We start from the raw sequence: 19,366 nt of genomic DNA, 5'->3' as shown, positions 1-19,366 counted from the left end.
ATTATAAAATACTATGGTAATACAGTCACATGTTATAATATAAGTGAATATTTATTAATACTATTTTCTAAAAGAGTGGAAAATAAGTCATGTCGTCCACTCATATTATAACACATATATAATATGTATTACATGACTATACTATTGTAATATTCTATAATCTCTCGCAACAAGACTTTTAGAATGTGCTAATATTGTGAAAAACAATACTTGTTTTGGAGAATGTGTGCTAATCTTGTGAGAAGAGTAATCTAAAGACTAAAGATTAAAGAATAAAACATATTTAATTTTTAAACTTTCCTTTATTCGAAAGAGAGACCACTTTATGAAATAATGAAATAATGAAAATTAAGAGTGCTGCTAAACGAACCCTAAAATTAACTGAGTACACCCTATGATCTAAATACACCCTAATATTTTAATTAAAATATAAAATTAACTAAGTACACCTTACTTTACTACCAAAATACCCTTGGTACACCCTAATAAACTCTATCACACAACACTCTATTTGATATTCATGTTTTAGTTCAACAGTTTAATTGGCTTTTCTTTCACACACGACACTGCAATAGAGCTGCACATGAGGTGGCAGCCTACGTTTCTAGGATGGGTGGTAATTAGGTATGGGATCAAGCAGGTCCAGTATGGGTAGTGATGTAAACAATCTTATTCATCTTTAATAAATTTCCCTGATGTAAACAATCTATTCATCAAGAAGCTCACAGTCATCCCTCCTAGAAGAAAGCCCATATCGACAACCCCTCATTCACCCAAACTTCCTTGGGTATGCTCTTGCTTTTTCTGAGGTCAGAAGCCTATTTCATTCTCCACAGGTTTCCCAACATGGTTCTTTCGCTTCCTCAGTACCCTAACAAGTCTCATAATGGTTGGGATCAAGGAAGCATTTTTCTTGCTTAGGCCTTTCATTAGGGTTGAATATGGTGAGTAGGGTGTACTTATTAAAATTATATTTGTTTTGCAATTCAATATATCTTTTGTGGTCATTTTATATTAGGGTAAATTAGTAATTCAATAAATATTTTGATAGTAGGGTGTACTCAGTTAATTTTAGGGTTCGTTTAGCAGCACTCAATAAAAAATAAAAAGAAAAGAAAGAAAATAGAAAATCGTACGTGTCGGATTCCATAGCATATGCCTTTACAGACCGGACACGATTCTCTCCCTCCAATACTCTATTTTCCCAAATCTCCGTTTAAATTTTTGGAGTGATAAAAATAAATAAATAAATAAAATAAACCGCCTCGTGATCTTCGTCGTTTTATGACGAACGAGCAAAAGAGCGCGATATCGCAAATGGAGACGATACAGAGCCGAGTGGAGGCATGGATCAAGGAGCAGAGAGCCAAGCTCCTGAAGGTGTCGTGGGGCCCACTGCAGTGGAGGATGAAGTGGCCGTGGGTCGGCGGCGACGGCTACCGTGAACATCGCCGGAGGATCCACCAGGAGTACGAGCGCCGCCGCAAGCAGCTCCACGATCTCTGCGGCGCCGTCAAGGCCGACTCCGTCTCCGACCTCCAGGACATCCTCTGCTGCATGGTCCTCTCCGAGTGCGTTTACAAGGTCAGTGAAACAACCTCTCTATCTATCTCTCTCTCTCTCTCTCGTATTTGATCGAACATGTTGTGTGCAATGTTAATGTGTGGTGGATGCTTCGTGTAGAGACCTGCTTCGGACTTGGTTCGCGCTGTGAACAAGTTTAAGGCCGACTTCGGAGGACAAATTGTATCTCTCGAGCGTGTTCAGCCTTCTTCGGATCACGTTCCTCACAGGTGTTTGATTTTTTTGTTTGTTTGTTTGGGGTGTTTGATTCGAAAGTTTGTGTTCTGGGTTTGATTGGTTAGCTGTTTGGCGTTTTGGTGTTGCAGTTATTTATTGGCGGAAGCAGGTGATACGTTGTTTGCTTCCTTCATTGGTACGAAGCAGTACAAGTAAGGGAGCCATTTGAATTCGATGCAATTCATTCAGCATTGTTATCTTTGATTGTTGTAAGCTCATTTGTGTGTTTTTGAATATCATGAAGGGATGTGATGACCGATGCGAATATATTTCAAGGTGCTATATTTCATGAGGATGCCGTGGAGGTTACTAATGGGACCGAAAATAATAAATCACATCGACCTCAAAATGGAAATGGAAATGTAGAGAATTTGTGGAACCCTCTTGAATCGAAATCGAAGCAAGTGAATGATAAAGCTAAACCGGCTGCTCATCGGGTACGATTGCAGTCCCAAGCACAATGCATGTGCTCTTGTGTGCGTGCCCAAATGATTATCTAACATGCTATCCTTTCAAATTGTTATCATTAGGGGTTCTTGGCTCGTGCCAAAGGTATACCTGCTTTGGAATTGTACAGGCTTGCTCAAAAGAAAAAACGCAACCTTGTGTTATGCGGTCACTCACTTGGTGGAGCAGTAAGTTTGATTAGCTACTCTGCTTGAGTGTCAGCGGTTGCTTTACTTGTTATTGATTATAATTTCATAGAGTCTACGTGCTTTTGCCAATGTAGGTAGCAGTACTAGCTACCCTTGCTATTTTAAGAGTGGTTGCTGCTTCTTCTTCTTCACTAAAGGAGAATGAAAATGTTAAAGTCAAATGCATAACATTTTCCCAGCCCCCTGTTGGGAACGCAGCTTTAAGAGAGTAGGTTTCTGGTCCTTTTTTCAACTGACTTTCTGTGGTCTTTCATAGTTAGTGAAGATTACTTTTTCTTTTTTTCCTTTTTTTTTTTTAAATTTCAACATAACTAAAGTTATATTTCTTTTAATCTCTTATAGTTATGTTAATAGAGAGGGGTGGCAGCATTACTTCAAGAGTTACTGCATTCCAGAAGATCTGGTGCCTCGCATCTTGTCTCCTGCTTATTTTCACCATTATAATGCACAACCTCCTTCAGTGCCCGATGAAACTGAAAGTACTAGCATATCCATGTTAAAAAGTGAGGAAGCAGTTGGAAAACGTAAAGAGAATGAGGGGGAACAATTGGTTCTTGGTTTGGGACCTGTACAGACTTCTATCTGGAGACTTTCAAGGCTTGTTCCCTTAGAGGGCGTAAGAAGACAATTTAATAAATTTAGAGGAAAGAAAGTTAATTCTGTCGAGACATCTTCTCTGTCAGATTCTGCTGCAACAACTGTAGTAGATGATGACATTGTTGAAGCACAGTCTCTTGAAATCCAAGAGGGTTCTGATGGTATATCTCTTAAGCCTATCTCTGAAACTGATAAAGAGCCACCATATGTGTCACCAAATGAGAAGTCAGCTAAAGCAAGCACTGCTAAAAATGGGGATGGCAGGACATGGCGTAGAGTGCCTTATTTACCTTCTTATGTACCATTTGGGGAGGTATTACAATACAAACTGGTTACCCTTTTTAATGATTTTTGAGCTTAGGGGCATGCATGAGAGGTTGAAAACTAGTCCAAACTTTACAAGGCCTGATGGTTTTGTATGCTTATCATCAGGCTAATTGTTAAGTTCTTTATAGTTGCGAGCTCATCAGAAACTTTTTATTTTGTGCCAGCTTTATCTGTTGGAAAATTCATCAGTGAAGTCACTATCAGATGCAGAGTACTCAAAGTTGACATCGGTATGAGCTTCCTTTGCATGACCATCCCCCCCCTTCTTTTTTTTGGAACTATTATATTTTCTCCTGCATAAAGTTTTGGCTTTTAACAGTTTTTCTTGCTCAGAAGTAGTTATAAGTTGTAGTGGTGTTTGGAATTTCTCATTTTATTTGCTTTCTTTTGGCAAAGACATTTTCAGGTCGGATCTGTGATTGCGGAACTAAGGGAACGATTTCGATCGCATTCAATGAAGTCATATAGGTTTCGGTTCCAGAGGTAATAAATGACATACATCCAAGAGTTTTTCTCTTTAATGCATTAATCCCATTTTGAGTTGTGCTTCTGCAATATCCTTTCTTCCCAAATTGGTGTTACATCGGTCTGAAGGACTTAGTTTGCATATTTCCGACCCATGAATAACTTCTAAATCTAGGCTCTGTTTGCTGTTTTAGTTTCTCTTGATTTGTTGATTTCTTTTCATCTTGTTTTCCTGTGAAATATAATCGTTACAAATATCGAATCACTTTTGGACGTTGGCCACTGACCAAGCACTTAATGTAGAAATTCAACAAATGATCAAGTCTTCAATAATGGTATAGATCTATCCAGGAATGAGACAAGCTGTTGTGGACTCTGCTCAGTGCATTTTGTTTGAAATCACTTCTCGCGGACTTCCTACCTGGGAATTCACTGTTATTATGAATAGAAATTGGTGCTTTCTCATCTAGGCAGTCTCCATTACACTATCCTTGAGATAATATGCTTTTCAAAATCTTCATAGTTTCTTGATGTGCCTGCTGAAAATAACGCCCTCAGAGATTGAATTTTACTGGATCCTGCATCATGCCCTTAGATTAGCCATAACTTGATTCACATGATACCCAAACTTTGCAATCTTGGGCCATTATGGTTATTGAGAAGATATGCCCAGAAGTTGTAATTTCTGCAAGTATGCTTTGAAAAATGAAAATGTTATCTCATGTACTTCATTTGCACATTAGTATCATGCAATTTTAAGTACTGTAAGTTTCTTACCTTATCTAACCTTGTTTCCTCTGCAGAATCTATGACCTGTGCATGAGAGATGATACCTCACCTTTTTCAGGCATAGAGCAACTGCAGCAGTTTCCGCATCTGCAGCAATGGCTTGGCCTTGCAGTTGCAGGAACTGTGGAGCTTGGGCATATTGTTGAGTCTCCAGTTATTCGGACTGCTACTTCAGTTGCTCCTCTTGGATGGAATGGCATACCTGGTGAGAAGAATGGAGATCCACTAAAAGTTGATATCACGGGTTTTGGATTGCATCTTTGTACACTTGTTCATGCCCAAGTGAATGGCAACTGGTACTGTTCTTTGTAACAATCTTCATGGATGTCTCTGCTCTCTGTGCATTCAATTCTTTATATTAATGTGATACCATATCTTCATTTAGGTGTTCAACAGCAGTAGAATCCTTTCCTGCTACCCCAACTTACTCTTCAAATTATGGAGAAAAGGTGGACCTACAAAAAATGCGAGTCTTAGTTGGAGCTCCGTTGAAACAACCACCAAAGCAACAGATGGTAGCAGATTCATTTATGCATGTGTTTCCTATTGATTCCAACACAGCTAATCTTAATAGGGAGCACACTTCAGGACCATCTCCTGAGGAAAAGTCCATCCGTCCTGAAGGATTAAGTGAATTTTTCATATTTTGTACCAGTGATTTTACCACAGTCTCAAAAGAGGTTCATGTGAGAATTCGTAGGGTGCGGTTACTTGGACTTGAGGTATTTATGTTTTAATTCTTGCTTGAAAACTCTCTTTATATATATTATTTGCCTTCTAGTGTGTAGTGACTCACATGATATATTTCCCATGTAGGGTGCTGGCAAGACTTCACTTTTTAAGGCTATATTATCCCAAGGCAGAATAACCAATATTTCCAATATTGAGAATCTGCTTCCAGAAACTGATGTCCAAGAAGGTATTTCTCGTGGTTTATGCTTCTGTGATTCAGCAGGGGTAAATTTGCAGGTATTTCCTCCTTGTTAAGGAATGTCCATATTGGCATGGAATATCTTATTCTTTCACATGGTTTAAAGTCATATATCTGGAATTCATATTACAGGAGCTGAATATGGAGGCCACTTGTTTCAGAGACGAACTATGGGCAGGAATTCGTGATCTTAATCGAAAGACGGACTTGATTGTTCTTGTTCATAACCTGTCTCATAGAATACCACGCTCTAACAACTCAAATGGATCCCAGCCAAAGCCAGCCCTTTCACTTCTACTGGATGAAGCTAAATCTCTAGGAATTCCTTGGGTTCTTGCCATAACAAACAAATTTTCTGTCAGTGCTCATCAGCAAAAAGAAGCAATTGGTGCTGTTATCCAGTCATACCAAGCATATCCAAGAACCACTTGCGTTATCAATTCCTGTCCATATGTCATGCCCAGTGCTGGTGCAAGCACTGGAGATGCTGATGAGAGGATGAGTGCTCAAAAGCTTATTTATGCTCCCATAAATCTTGTTAGGAGGCCTTTCCAGAAGAAAGAAATCATTCTCCCAGTGGAGGGTGTCAACTCTCTTCGTCAAGTAGTCCATCATGCGCTACGAACCCATGAAGAAGCTGCCTTTCAGGTAAACAAACGTCTCATCATCCTTATGTCACAGTAGCCGATGAAGGGTAGTATTTTTGTTCTAATTCTTTCATTCCTTACTGCTCTCTAGATTTATTGGCTACTGTTTCACTTCCATATTATAAGTTGTGGTCTTCAGTTATATCATTTCATTGTTGATATGCTTTATTTGCATTTTTAAGGAACTTGCTAGAGATCGGCTTTTGGTGGAAATGGCACGAGAGCGTGCAATGGCTATGGATGCAAGCCGTGATTCTCAAGCTAAGGCAAATTCACTTACATCTGCAGCTGTGGGTGCTTCCCTTGGAGCTGGCCTTGGGCTTGTCTTGGCTGTTGTCATGGGTGCAGCATCTGCCTTGAGGAAGCCTTAGAGAGCTCACTTCTGATATCTTCAACATTATCAGTGGTTGGGTATAGCATCTGCGTTGTTTCAAGTTACTGGTAGCGGATTACAGGCCATTTTTTCATTCTTCTTCTGTTAAATTTTCTTTTTTAGGCAAGAAAAATAGGTCTTCTTGTATATGGGAAATGTTCCTGAATGCTATATTTTCTTAGCTTGTTTTATTTTTTCTAATGTATAGATAAATTTTCTTGATCAGATATTTGGTTCATGTAACATTATTGTACAACTCCAATAGTCTTCTTGAAAGGAAAAAAAAATTATAATGCTTCAAATGATTTATAACTATATATATGCTTTTGCTGATAATGATCATGCCCATTGGCCTCCAATGAATTTTTAAGGGTTAATCTCAATTTAGTACCTTAAACTCTCACCCTTAAGGCATGTTTGCTCATGAACCCTCAATTTTAACAATAAAGTACCCTAAATTATTCAATTTTTAGCAATTTGATTTTAGCGTTAACTTCACCATCAAAATTTTCATTAATTGTCTATGTGATAGGTTTGGGTCGCAACTGTTCACTTCTTTCGATGTTCATTGAAGGGTATTTTGGGATAATTGGTGTCTTCTCGCCCAAACTTGCAAAAAATGTATCATAGGTTTTAACAACAGTAATTGCGGAAGACATCAATGCCCTGAAAATACCCTTCAACTAAGATCTAAAGAAGCAAATAAGTGGAACCCAAGCTTGCCACATAGGCAAATTAACAAAAATCTTAATTGTGAAATTAACACGGGAACCAAATTACAAAAAATTAACAAGATTAGGGTACTTGATTGTTAAAATTAAGAGTGCAAGGGCAAACGTGTGAGAGTTTAGGGTACTAAATTGAAATTAACCCAATTTATAAAAAGTAATATACATCTCAAACATGCTTAAATTCCAATCCAACATAAAGAACTCAAATTGTTCAAAAATCAGATTTTGGAAGAAACATGTGGGTGTTTCCCATACTCGTATGTATACCTGCTCCTTCATCACTGAAACCTATTGTTGAATTTACTCCCAGGACTCACAACACAATAAGAACTTCAAATTAAAGAAAAAAAAAATATTCTTATTGATGGCTAATCCCCAATGACAGATTTGTGAATGACAAGCTCAAACATCAATAACCCTAGCACCACCCAAAAGATAACCAGGATAGAAATATTTGTTTAGGGCTGGGGAGAAAGAACAGTCTAAAGAGAAATGTGAAACTTGAGTAATAGAGAGAGATCATCCGGCACAACACGAGAGATTCATCCGACCTTTCCTTGAGTCTGCCCCATTTTTCACCAGGCTTACTCGATTGACAGATAACTCGGCCTTGTAGGAATCGGAATTGAGGACTTTCCTGCTGACATTGTTGTAAATCTCCCGGATAACCATCTCGAAAGCCGTTTGAACGTTGGTAGCATTCAGTGCAGAAGTCTCCATGAAGAATAGGCCTTCTTCTTCTGCAAGGCTTTTGCCATCTTCCACGCTCACATCCCTGATATCCTCCAAATCACACTTATTTCCTACCAACATCCTTGCTACTGTTGTTTCGCAATGAGCTGCATAATCATTCAATTAAGCATTAACTATCTGACCCTTAATAGATTGGAGATATGAACATAAATTCTTCTTATCAATTCCAGGGATGGTAACTAGATGATAAAAATAAGCATAATAAAAAATAAAATAAAAAAGCTGAGCAACCACAAATCATAATGAAACTACAAAGATTACCATGTTGACATAAACCTTATATATTCAGTACTACGGCTCGTCACCTATCACTCAGAACTTTGTTGTGCCTTTGTTGCATTGAAATTTATATGCCTTAGTTAAGTAAAAAGAAGAACACCTAAGCTAATGCAATGCAATAATAAAACAGAGTGTATGCTTTCCCTGGTGATTGCATATGTCAACAGTAACATGAGCATGTTTTCATCAAGAGGTATCCTATTTCCTAGCATGCTTGTGAAATTACCAATTAATGGGTTTTCCAAACTCAATGGACTTGCATAAGAAGTATTACCAACCCAAAAAGTTTAAACAAATAAATGCAAACCAAGGGGTAGATACAACATGCTTTCTAAGCAACTGTATAAATTAGCCACTCAATTAATACAAGTTATCAATTATGTGCACACACAAAAAAGCTACGATCTATAAAAACTGAGGCAAGACTATCAACCACTGGAAAAGGAAATTATTTAAACCATTAACCTAAAAAGACATCACCCCAATGGTTCTAAGGTATGTTTAAGTTCTAACATTTATGAAAAGATGACAACTAGTTTGGAAATAGTTGCCTTTCAATATGAATAAACAAACTCCATGTTAGGCAGCCCACAAATCATAAAATCCTGAATTAGTACTTTAACGCTTTACCTAACCAAATAAATGTTCAACCAAAAAAGCATCCAAATTTTAGTCCCTAAGAAGATCAATATAAAACACATTCCCTCTTGACACTGGCACTAATATCAGCCACAAAAGTAGTAGCTGTTCCTCATTTGGGATATTCTGCACCCAGTTATTACAAGTTGTAACCAATGACCATTATCACCACCTACTGGGCACCCACATTAATCACCCATAAGAACCATCCATGAACACCACCAACATGAAGTCAGGCTTTATTCTCAGCAAAGCTGTATCCGGGGAAGCACATGTCCCCAACAAATTAGAAGCCTTTCTGTTCCCAATTATACAAAAGAAGTAAACAAGCAACACACCGACAAGACAACAAATTGTCGTTTCCTTATTTAATTGCATCATGTACAATCAGAACCAGAGCAACTGTGAAAAAAAGTTAGTGGACATGTAACAAACCAAATAAAGCATCCAACAATTCGCAAACCAAAGACAAACATAGCTAAAAAGAATCGCTCTGTTACTGAAAATTGCATATCATCCAAAACCCACAAACATCTCTCCATTTCCCCCACATTTTCTCACCAACTAAACATAAAAAGAGAAAGAAAAAACCAATCTTAACAAAAGGGGCAATCAAAAACTTACTGGTAAGCTCATCGAGCCAGCGCTTGACACTCTCAAAGGTGGTCTTCCTACTGATATCATAGACAATAAGAGCACCAACAGCGCCTCTATAGTAAGCAGAGGTCACAGCCCTGAAGCGTTCTTGACCAGCAGTGTCCCAGATCTGGGCCTTCACCATTTTTCCATCGATTTCCAACTCCTGGGTCAGAAACTCAACCCCAATTGTGGCCTTGTTGTTGGGGTCGAACTCGTTTCGAGCGAACCGCGAGAGCAGGTTCGACTTGCCCACTGCCGAGTCTCCTATCAGCACCACCTTGAACAAGTACTCTTCTCCTCCTACCTCCTCCTCCATTGGCGCTCTCTCTCTCAGAGTCTTCGAGACTGTGAATTGCTTGGCCTTCTTATGAAAAGGAGAGGTTTTGTGTGTGTCCGTAAGTGAGAAAGTGGAACTTTGGGTTAGTTTTATAGCGCAGGAAATTAGCTTTGGACAAATCTGCGTAATTGGCGGGTTAATAAAATTTTGGTGATTTTTTATTTTTTATGGGTTTTGGGCTGGGCCTTAAACTCACTGAAATGTGCGGTGAGCGAAAATATTTTATGTGACCGTCACGTAGGAACGTAGTGTTATTTATTTATATATAATATGAATGGACGTGTTATAATATGAAGCCTAATATAAATGGATTGTAACATTATGCGACATTGTGATGATCACCCAATAACTTTTCTTCAATGTGGGTGTTTGTTTGAGTTAAAAGTCTGATAAATGGCTTTTATTGGCATGCGGATACAGGTTGCCTTTATAAGTATTGATATTGAAAGTCAAGACAGCTAGTTGTGGAGAATATTTAGCATGTCTCTTGGTTTAATGATAACGTATATGATCATCATGTGGATCATTTTGATGAAAAAATAACACAATTGCATTAGGAAAACAAAAATCATTGACCAAAAAAGAAAGAAAATGGTGTCTCAAACATTATCCTAGCTGCATTTGATCATAACTGTCAAATTTCTCTCATTCTCTGAAATTTCGGATTTGTGGAAATGCTAGTAGAATATTTTTTTTTTCTTTTCAAGAGAGAGTTTAAATTTTTTTAAATATAGTTGACGTAATTATAAATTGTTTCAAGAAAGTATGCTTTACGATGCTTAGAAAGGGGTATTGAGGTGCATCCCAAGGACAAATCTTACATAATCAATTCATTTTATTTCTTTAGATCAATCTATCAAATAGTGATACTATAATATATGTGATTGAAAAACTTAAAAAGTGATTTTGGGTCATGAAAATATTTTATGCATTTTCACTTGGTTTCTTAGTAAGGATTCCGACGTATTTATAATAAAAACGCTTATAAGCTGAATGTGTAATTGGGGAAATACATTTCTTGTTGAGCGTAATTTAAATAAACAAAAAATAAAGATGCACATTCGATCTCAGAAATGGAAGTAAATGGAAAAATAATATGGAACTTTCTTTCCCTTGATATATCATTTATTTTTCTCTATATACCTTTCTGGCAGTTCACAAGTAGAATCTTCCCAAGGAGAGAAGACCCATAAAGCAATTGAGAAGTCAATAATCAGTAATGCAAGCCCAAAAAGTTGACCATGAAATGATCAGACATTTCCTCCTGCAGACCCGTGCTTCAGTTAAATGGAGACACTTTACTTTCTTATGATTTCCCAAAAGCAATTGCATTATAGCATGTTTAAGCTTTTTTTTAAAGTGATTTTGTACTGCATTGTTCAACTAATCTAATACAATCAGATGTGCTTGCTCCTATTTCTGTGTAGTGGGTATTGATTGTAACAAAATAGGAACCAAGAAAAATCTTGTCTCCGTCTAGAAGCAATGCTTCTTTTTTCTTTTTGGTGGTGGAATGTTGTGAAAACCAACAAAGTCAAAATTGTCTGCAATGTAATGGTTTCTTCATCCACATCCACCACTTGACTGCTTGGTAGCTAATAAAAACAGCCTCACAAAATGAATCTTTCATCTCATGTAATGCAAGTGAGCTGAGCCATAATGAAGATTATGAACTTGGCATGCCATATTCTTCTCTTGCTAGTTCTAATCTTCTTCTCTTGTTGCAGTGCAGAATCTCAAGACCCTTTGGGAGATTTCTGCAACAAAGACAGTACTAAAATAAGTAATGCTAGCCAAATATCAGCAAATATTGATACTTTATTGGCTCAATTGGTGCCCAAAACTGCTTCACTTGGTTTTTTTGCTACTTCCTATGGAAAAGGCCAAGACCGAGTCTTTGGCCTGGCTCAATGCAGAGGGGATGTTGTGGGCAGCAAAGACTGCTCTAGTTGCATCCAAGATGCCGCAAAGCAAATCCGCCAGCGCTGTCCAGACCAGGCAGATGCTCGAATTTGGTACGACTATTGCTTCTTGAGGTACAACAACAAGAGCTTCATTGGGGAAGTTGATACATCTTATGGTATATTCTACTTTAATGTCGATAATGTGACCGATCCCGAGAGCTTCAACAAAGAACTAGGAGCTCTGGTGGACAAGATTGAGGCACAAGCTGTTGTGCCAAAGAATGGAGGACTTGGGAAAGGTGAGACCAAGCTGTCACCATTTTTGACACTATATGCTTTGGTGCAGTGCACGAGGGACTTGTCTCAGCTAGACTGTTCTCAGTGCTTGGCCATTGCAGTGGGAAATTTCCCAACCTTTTGTGACAACCGCAAGGGTTGTAGAGTTCTATATAGCAGCTGTTATGTCAGATATGAGCTCTATCCATTTTTCTTCCCTCTTGATTCAAACAATACCCTGCCTGTGGCTGATAATACTTTAATGGCTGTAGTTTATGATCCATAGATTATGCATTCATAGTATATGCTGGTTCAAAATAAGCCACAGCCAAAATAAGACAATCCAAAGGAAGATGCAGCACAACAAATTCCATTAACATGTTTGTGTGTGTGTTTTCTATGATAAAATTACAGCTTTGATAAGTATGCATCTTGTATCTTTTGATAATAATGATTTCATTTGACTTTGCTAAAAAGAGATGCAATTATAGAGATGGGTTTTCTTGTGATTGGAAAACCAATACAAGAATAATTGGTTGTGAGGTCATTTTCATCTCATTGAAGTGGGATCTCAGCCTCTCACTGATGGGACCAATTTGCCCCTTAAGATGAGAAAAACTTAGTTGCAATGGGAATTACACTATTTTGCTATTCCCGACTAATAATATTATACTACGTGGAATTGTTGTCACAACGTTATTGATCAAAATAGTAAAATAGTGCTATCCTTATTTCAAGGAAGTCTTTCTCCTTAAAACACAACCATTTGTTCAATTGTCCTCCAAAGCCAATGGAATGCCATGTTCTGGTGGAAATGGGTTTAAAGTGGGGCAAAGTATAAGAAACTGTGTAAAGTTGGAATTATAATGTTGGGTCAATTTTATAATGGTTGACATCAACATCCGCTAAAGATTTTATAGAATAATATTCAAAGATAGTTCCAATGGCCCTGCCAAACTTCAAAGAAAGAATGCAGAAATTTTGTAAGGCTGCCATTCTGATTATAAATTTCCTTATTAATTTACATGTATTTATATGTTTGTACTCAATGTATATCTACAGTTTTGTCACCCTTTGAGTCATTTACATGTTTGCCCTCAGAGTTTGGCTAGTAGTTGGCTTTGCCATAGCTTCTGGGGAAGGGGATAACATCTCTTACATCAGTCAGGCCAGTGGAAAAGAGAACCATAAGATCAAACTCAAGACTGAATCCAGAGTGCTTAACAGTTCCATGCCGGCGAAGATCCAAGTACCATTCGTACTGCTCTCTTGCTAAGCCTAATTCCTTAACCCTGCAAACAAGAAACAGCAAATATGAGATTTATGTTTCCATGTTCACAAGAAAGTAAGAACAGCCTTTTGGCCATGAGACTATGAATACAAGTTAAGACCTTGTAGTTAGAATAGTGATGCGCTCCTCATTTTGGCTACCAGAAATCAACTTTCCAGCCTGCAAACAAAAATGTCTTTCAGCTTGAAAACCAGTTTAAAATAAATGTGGGATTTATAGGGATGGAGAAGTTCTGGTACAAGGGTCTTTCATGATTTCTTTTGAAAAGCATGAACTTACCTTCGGTACAACGATATCAAATGCTGCAACTGTCTTTCCATCATCATTCAGCCTTACATAAAATGGCTTGGCTTCTTTTGGATAATCGTATATGATTACAGGCTTCTTGTAGATCTCATCAGCCAAATAACTGAGATGCATGAAAAAATAGTTAGGAACCACCACAACAGCCAGAGCTTGATGTCCTTACCACATAACTCTGATATTGGCCTATTTAGATCATTACCACAATGTTTATATGCATACCTCAGATCTGCTTCTGTTAATGCAGCACCCCACTCTATTTTTGTATCAATTTTCTTCTCTGTAACCTGGCAGATTAAGATCAACAAAACTTCATAAATAATATTTGTGGAGAAAGAAACAATTGTCAGAATTACATCAAGGACCATTTTATGCAATCAACCTTCTTTATAGCATCTAATGCTTCAGTGTAGGAAATTCTTTCAAAGGAACTTGAAATCACTGAATGAAGACGATCAGATCTGGTTTTGTCGATTCGTTGAGAAACAAATTTCATATCTTCAGGACAGTTTTCCAATACCCATTTACAGAGGAACTTGAGAAAGTCATCTGCACAATTGATTGCATCCTGGAAGCTCCATAGGATATGGTTAGGTTTGATTAAAAATATGCAACTCACAGGATCACATCAAACTATAGGAATCAAAGATAACAATTCAAAATGACAGATGATCTTCAAGAAATTTGTGTGCTTAAAATCTGTATTAGACCAAAATTCAATCATGCCAAAAGCATTAGCTTATACCTCTAATTGTGAAAATGCCAATTCAACTTCAAACATCCACATCTCTGCAGCATGTTTCGGGGACTCCTCTTTATCTGCTTGAAATCTGGGACCAAAGGAGTAAACATTTCCAAGGGCACAAGCATAGCTCTCCAGATGCATTCGACCAGAACCGGTTAGATAAGTTGGGCTGGAGAAGAAATCCTCAGAAGATTTAACATTGTCAACCTTTTGAGAAGTTTTTGGTTTTGCTTTTTCTCTTGCTTCCAACTGTGATGCTAATTCATTTGCTTTCCTTAAATCCTGTACTGCAGCATCCAATGCTTCCTTATTGCTATCAGTCCTCTTGAGTTCCTCTACCAAGTTACTTTTCTCCTTCACAGCAGCCTTAATAACATCTAGACTAACACCTTCAAGTTCAGCAATGGCCTTATGATGAGGCTCATCCTTTTCACCTGCTTTGCCAAAAAGACTAGTAATCTGGAACTTTTCACCGAATCCTTTACAGTCTGTGGTCGTTAGAATCGGTACTTGCACACTAAGGAAACCATGGTTTTGACAAAATGTGTGAGCTGCGAAATCCAGCGCATTGCGGATTCGCATAACAGATGCCACCTAAATAAAGCAGAACATGTGTTAGACCCCAAAGACTCAAGCTACAAATCAACAATGTATACCAATGGAATATGTCAAACACTTAACCTTCCACAACAGATCATAGTTAAAAAATTTAAACAAAGACAACCAAATAACAAAGAGAGATACAAATTACCGTGGTTGTTCGAGCTCGAATGTGGCAAAAATCCCTTAACTTATCCAACGGCACACGTTTTTTCGCTAATGAATACTTGCTGTAATCTACTGTTCCAATATGATGTACTTTATCCACTCTCAGCTCGATAACATTTGTGCCATGTACCAAAGACTGCTGGAGCAAACCTTCCACTATGATACAAGTTCCAGTATGCAAAAGCTGGCATGGTGGAGCTAGGGAGGATTCAACAACCACCTGAGAGAGACATTCAAAATGTGCCATATCAAATTTCACTATTGCAAATACAATGTCATTATAATTTTTTTTTGGAGAATCCCCCAGAATAAGATTTATATACATATCAAATTTATTATTATTCGCATTTACCTGAAGAGTTGCAACACAAGAACCATCACTGACTTTCAAGAAGACAGTGGAAGGAGGAGGGGGCTTATGAAGCGCAGCCTCCAGCTTTTCGCGAAGAGGGTAATGGCCGCCGCTTCCTCCCAAGACCTTCACAATTGCTCTTAAAAATGGTATCCGAGACTGAAGAATTTCGACACAGCTGACACCTGATCTGGGTTCAGGTTCATCCTGCCCATGATCACCAACTATAAGGGGCACAGGCTCTTTTCTGACCTCCTTGGAGGACTTCACCCACCCTCCAACCACAACTCTCTCACCAGCCAATTCTAGGCCACCATCCCTTCTCTCCAATATGGTTTTCAAGAGAACCCGATTCGAGTACTTGAAAGTGGTCAATTGGCGGGTTGAGACAGTAGCTGCCATTGCTTGTTCAGATTCCATTTTCAGAGAAAGAAAGATTGAGAGCTAAAAGAATGAAATGGTTAATGGGTTGCAGAGCTGAAATGAGATTAGAATGGTGAAGATGGGATTTGGACATGGTTGTTGGAGGTGATATAAGACAAGAGGTTTGGATGCTTTGCTTGGGAAGGTCATGAGTATGAGGTTTTGAGTTTAGGAGAGGCTGGCATGAAGGAAAGGGATTGTCTCTCAAATTTGAATTGTGCAGGTCTTTTTAGATTGCAGAGAGAGGTAGAGAGGTGTGGGAAGCAAGGTATGGTATTCTTCAAAGTTGGGCATTCGCGGGAATTCTCAAACTTGCTATAACCGACTTTAACCGTTTTCCAAATTTTTGGTCACTTGTTAAAAGAAAACCTAAGTTGAAAGGAACATTTGTTTACTAATTTGCTCAAGACAACCAAAGATTGTATCTACGTCCAAAATAATTGGTCTAATTTTCAAAACTTACACGATATTGATTCGTGACAGTCATATGTTGATGTAGTGAGTGTTGAAGAATACACATGGTCCCACATCAGAAACTTAACAAAATAAAAGGTTTCATCTAATAAATGACTCCACTCCTAATAACATCGGGACATTTTGTATAAAACCCCATACCTTCTAAACATGTGGTTAAGTTGGGGACAATATCAATGTTGCTAGTAGCGGGCCAAGAATCCATCCCTCTCAAATCTTAACATGCTATCAAAGTGAGCCAGTTGACTTGGCCTTATTAACTCAAATCAAATAAAACCTCAAATTGAACCAAAATCAAACAAACCCCAAATTGAAAAAAAAAAAATTTTAAAAAGATCTATGTGGAATTGATTGCATGTGTGGCCCACTAAAAAGTGGTCCCACGTGAGGAGGAATATTGAAGAATACACAGTCCCACATCAGAAACTTAACAAAATAAAAAGTCTCATATAATGAATGACTCCACTCCTAATAACATCGAGATGTTTTGTATAAAACTCCACACCTAATGAATAGGTGGTTAAGTTAAAGACAATATCGATGTTGCTAGTAGTAGGTCAAGAATCCGTCCCTTTGAAATTTTAGCAGTGAACCTAAAAGTAAATCATACATACAACGGTGGATAACTATCAATCATTGACAACATTTCTCTAATGGAGAGTATGGGTGCCTCGTGCCAACGCAAATCTCGAAGTATACATAATAGGACTTCTTCCAGAACACCAAAGGAAAAAAAAAAAAAAAAAAACACTAGTGAAGATGCTGCTTCTAAAATGTACATTTATACTAGTGGGGAAAAAGTTTATGCGAGAAGCAAATCTAGAAACACCATTTCCCAAGTCTGAAACTTTTTGTTTCAAAATTGGTTCTTTGAGAATTGTACATTCAGTCAACGTGTTTTATTTTATTTTCTTGTTGGGAAAATTCTGGGTCTTTCTGTGCCTTGGGGTCCAATAAAAAAAGAAGGAAAAAAGAGATCTGGTAAATTCTAGCATGTGTAAACCACATGATTGGTATTAGGGTCCAGAGACTATACTGTGGGGTAAGATTTTTGCCACCATGCTTCTAAAGACAAACAAATGATTTGCCAACTAAAAATCCCCCTTTTACCCTTGAAAATATTATGTTTGATTATCATAATTTATGGGCATCTTGGTCATTCTTCAAAAGATTCCCTTATATAGGGACCAAATCTTAGGTGTGTCTCCTCTGAGTCTCTGAGTCAGTGCTGCAGCCTATATCTTGTAGTGGCTGAGTAGCTTTAGCTGCTTGCAAAACCTCTCCCTCTCCTTCCTTCCTCTCTCTCTCTCTCTTATCCTTCTAATATATTGACCACAAATATTTCATCTCTCCAATTCAAAGTTATTCCAAAACCAAAGGAAAAAAAAAGAAGAAAGAGAAGAAGAAATGGCCAAATCTACAGCAAGACCTAAATTACTCTTACTATTCTTCACATTAATCTTTGCAGCATATGTTTTACAAGGTTAACCATTGCTAGCTCTTTCCTTCTTACCCTCTTATTTCTTTAAATCTTCCACATCCACACACACACACACATATCTTCTTAGCTCTAATCTTTCATTATATGCACTTTTTTTTCACCAAATTTTGCTGTCTTTTGAAAAGTATACATGTTGCATATGTCTCTCTCTCACTGTTGGGTATTTTCCAAATTTGTTTGGATTCAAATGGGAGCCAATTGTCCAAAATTTTCTTCCCTTTTCTTTTCTTTTCTTTTCTTTTCTCCCAACCACCAAATCACCAAGCATTGATAGAGCATCATGCATGCCAACTTGCCAAGTTTGTTTTGAAAATGGCAACATTTTGATTCTATGTTAATTTTTGCTGCAGGATCCAGAACCCAAGTAGCAGCAGCACTTCCACACCAGCTAAGGGTCTATGATTCTTCTCCACCACAAGAAGAACAACAACTTAAGCAGGTGAAGAATTTATTGACAAGCATATGCAAATTAACATTTTTCTGCAATTCTGCTGATAATTGCTTATCGTTTTGAGGGTATAGAGCAGGAAGGAAACCATGAACTACGCAAGGAGATTGATGATTGGATCCACAGCACCAACATGCACTTATAATGAGTGCAGAGGGTGCAAGTTCAAGTGCAGAGCAGAGCAAGTGCCAGTGGAGGGAAACGACCCAATTAATAGTGCCTACCACTACAGATGTGTGTGTCATAGGTAAAAATAAAAAAAATTATCTGATAGAGATCATTTCATCATCATCACATTGTGAGTTTGAGAGTCCCATTTTTGCAGGTATGGCCAGAATTAAGTTAGTGGGGGGAGGGGGGTGTCTTAATTTGGATGTTGTAGTGTATGCTCTGAATTTTTCAATGATGAAAAGGCTCATGAATTTTTGTTAACCTTCTTCCTTCTTCCTTCTTCCTCCTGTTTTTTTTTTGGGTAGCATTGTATTTCTGTTTCTCTTTGTGTTAAGCTGCCATACTCAGAACTCTGAAGTACTACTCAAGCAACAACCCAAAAATATCCAGGAATAGACAAGGAATATAGTTGTTCATTTCTTTCTATTTTCTAGTTCATGTTTTGTTTGTATTTCCCATATGTTGATGCTATCGTTAAACCCTCCAACTTTATATTCTCCCCCACTATTGGGTTTCTAGGCAAAAGAATCTTAGCTTCACGGGTTTTTAACTTTAATGGTAGAGCACTTATCTGGTATTAAATTTTAGCAAGAATTCGATTTTCGTCCCCATATACCCAAGAATCATATTGCAGTCCAAGGGGGTAAAATTAGTGTACATGGTAAATTCCTTTTGAAATTTTACTTGGCAAATACAATCAACAAAGAGAGCCTAAACCCTTGTTTCTTTTTATCACAAATGGTTCAT

At 37.8% G+C, this 19,366-nt stretch overlaps 5 protein-coding genes across 6 annotated transcripts; 3 read left to right on the top strand and 2 right to left on the bottom strand.

Annotated features, from left to right (window-relative positions):
* The first annotated feature begins 1,220 nt into the window (after positions 1-1,220).
* LOC110756970 (lipase class 3 family protein) lies at positions 1,221-6,904 on the top strand. The gene is made up of 14 exons (XM_021958478.2): positions 1,221-1,584; positions 1,684-1,793; positions 1,890-1,952; positions 2,045-2,237; positions 2,331-2,435; positions 2,531-2,664; positions 2,799-3,366; positions 3,545-3,610; positions 3,787-3,863; positions 4,649-4,930; positions 5,020-5,356; positions 5,451-5,603; positions 5,698-6,213; positions 6,395-6,904. Exons 1-14 carry the CDS (start codon positions 1,285-1,287, stop codon positions 6,581-6,583), a joined length of 3,093 nt encoding a protein of 1,030 aa, XP_021814170.2. The 5' UTR covers positions 1,221-1,284; the 3' UTR covers positions 6,584-6,904.
* Positions 6,905-7,460: 556 nt separating this feature from the next.
* On the bottom strand, positions 7,461-10,040 carry RABA5B (RAB GTPase homolog A5B). The gene is made up of 2 exons (XM_021958481.2): positions 9,612-10,040; positions 7,461-8,155 (listed from the first exon to the last, which is right to left on the bottom strand). Exons 1-2 carry the CDS (start codon positions 9,940-9,942, stop codon positions 7,836-7,838), a joined length of 651 nt encoding a protein of 216 aa, XP_021814173.2. The 5' UTR covers positions 9,943-10,040; the 3' UTR covers positions 7,461-7,835.
* Positions 10,041-11,588: 1,548 nt separating this feature from the next.
* Positions 11,589-12,522, top strand: LOC110756972 (receptor-like protein kinase-related family protein). The gene has a single exon (XM_021958480.2). The coding sequence runs from the start codon at positions 11,623-11,625 to the stop codon at positions 12,427-12,429; it is 807 nt and encodes a 268-aa protein (XP_021814172.1). The 5' UTR covers positions 11,589-11,622; the 3' UTR covers positions 12,430-12,522.
* Positions 12,523-13,107: 585 nt separating this feature from the next.
* On the bottom strand, positions 13,108-16,191 carry NS2 (asparaginyl-tRNA synthetase 2). Its single transcript, XM_021958479.2, has 8 exons — positions 15,603-16,191; positions 15,234-15,470; positions 14,483-15,076; positions 14,120-14,305; positions 13,960-14,024; positions 13,714-13,843; positions 13,535-13,593; positions 13,108-13,435 (listed from the first exon to the last, which is right to left on the bottom strand). The coding sequence occupies exons 1-8, from the start codon at positions 16,020-16,022 to the stop codon at positions 13,252-13,254; spliced, it is 1,875 nt and encodes a 624-aa protein (XP_021814171.2). The 5' UTR covers positions 16,023-16,191; the 3' UTR covers positions 13,108-13,251.
* A 1,535-nt stretch (positions 16,192-17,726) lies between these two features.
* On the top strand, positions 17,727-19,043 carry STOMAGEN (stomagen). 2 transcript variants are annotated; one of them, XM_088246182.1, is made up of 3 exons: positions 17,727-17,982; positions 18,351-18,439; positions 18,523-19,043. In XM_088246182.1, exons 1-3 carry the CDS (start codon positions 17,907-17,909, stop codon positions 18,697-18,699), a joined length of 342 nt encoding a protein of 113 aa, XP_088102308.1. In that variant the 5' UTR covers positions 17,727-17,906; the 3' UTR covers positions 18,700-19,043. The 2 variants fall into 2 exon arrangements, with proteins under 2 accessions (XP_088102308.1, XP_088102309.1); XM_088246183.1 differs by lacking the exon at positions 17,727-17,982 and adding an exon at positions 18,009-18,160.
* Positions 19,044-19,366: the final 323 nt, after the last annotated feature.

This window comes from Prunus avium, chromosome 8, assembly GCF_965620075.1.
Source record: "Prunus avium chromosome 8, drPruAviu1.hap1.1, whole genome shotgun sequence".
In the NCBI taxonomy this organism is placed as follows: Eukaryota; Viridiplantae; Streptophyta; class Magnoliopsida; order Rosales; family Rosaceae; genus Prunus; species Prunus avium.
Note: the sequence above shows the minus strand (reverse complement) of the source record. Positions and strands in the feature narration are given on the sequence as shown.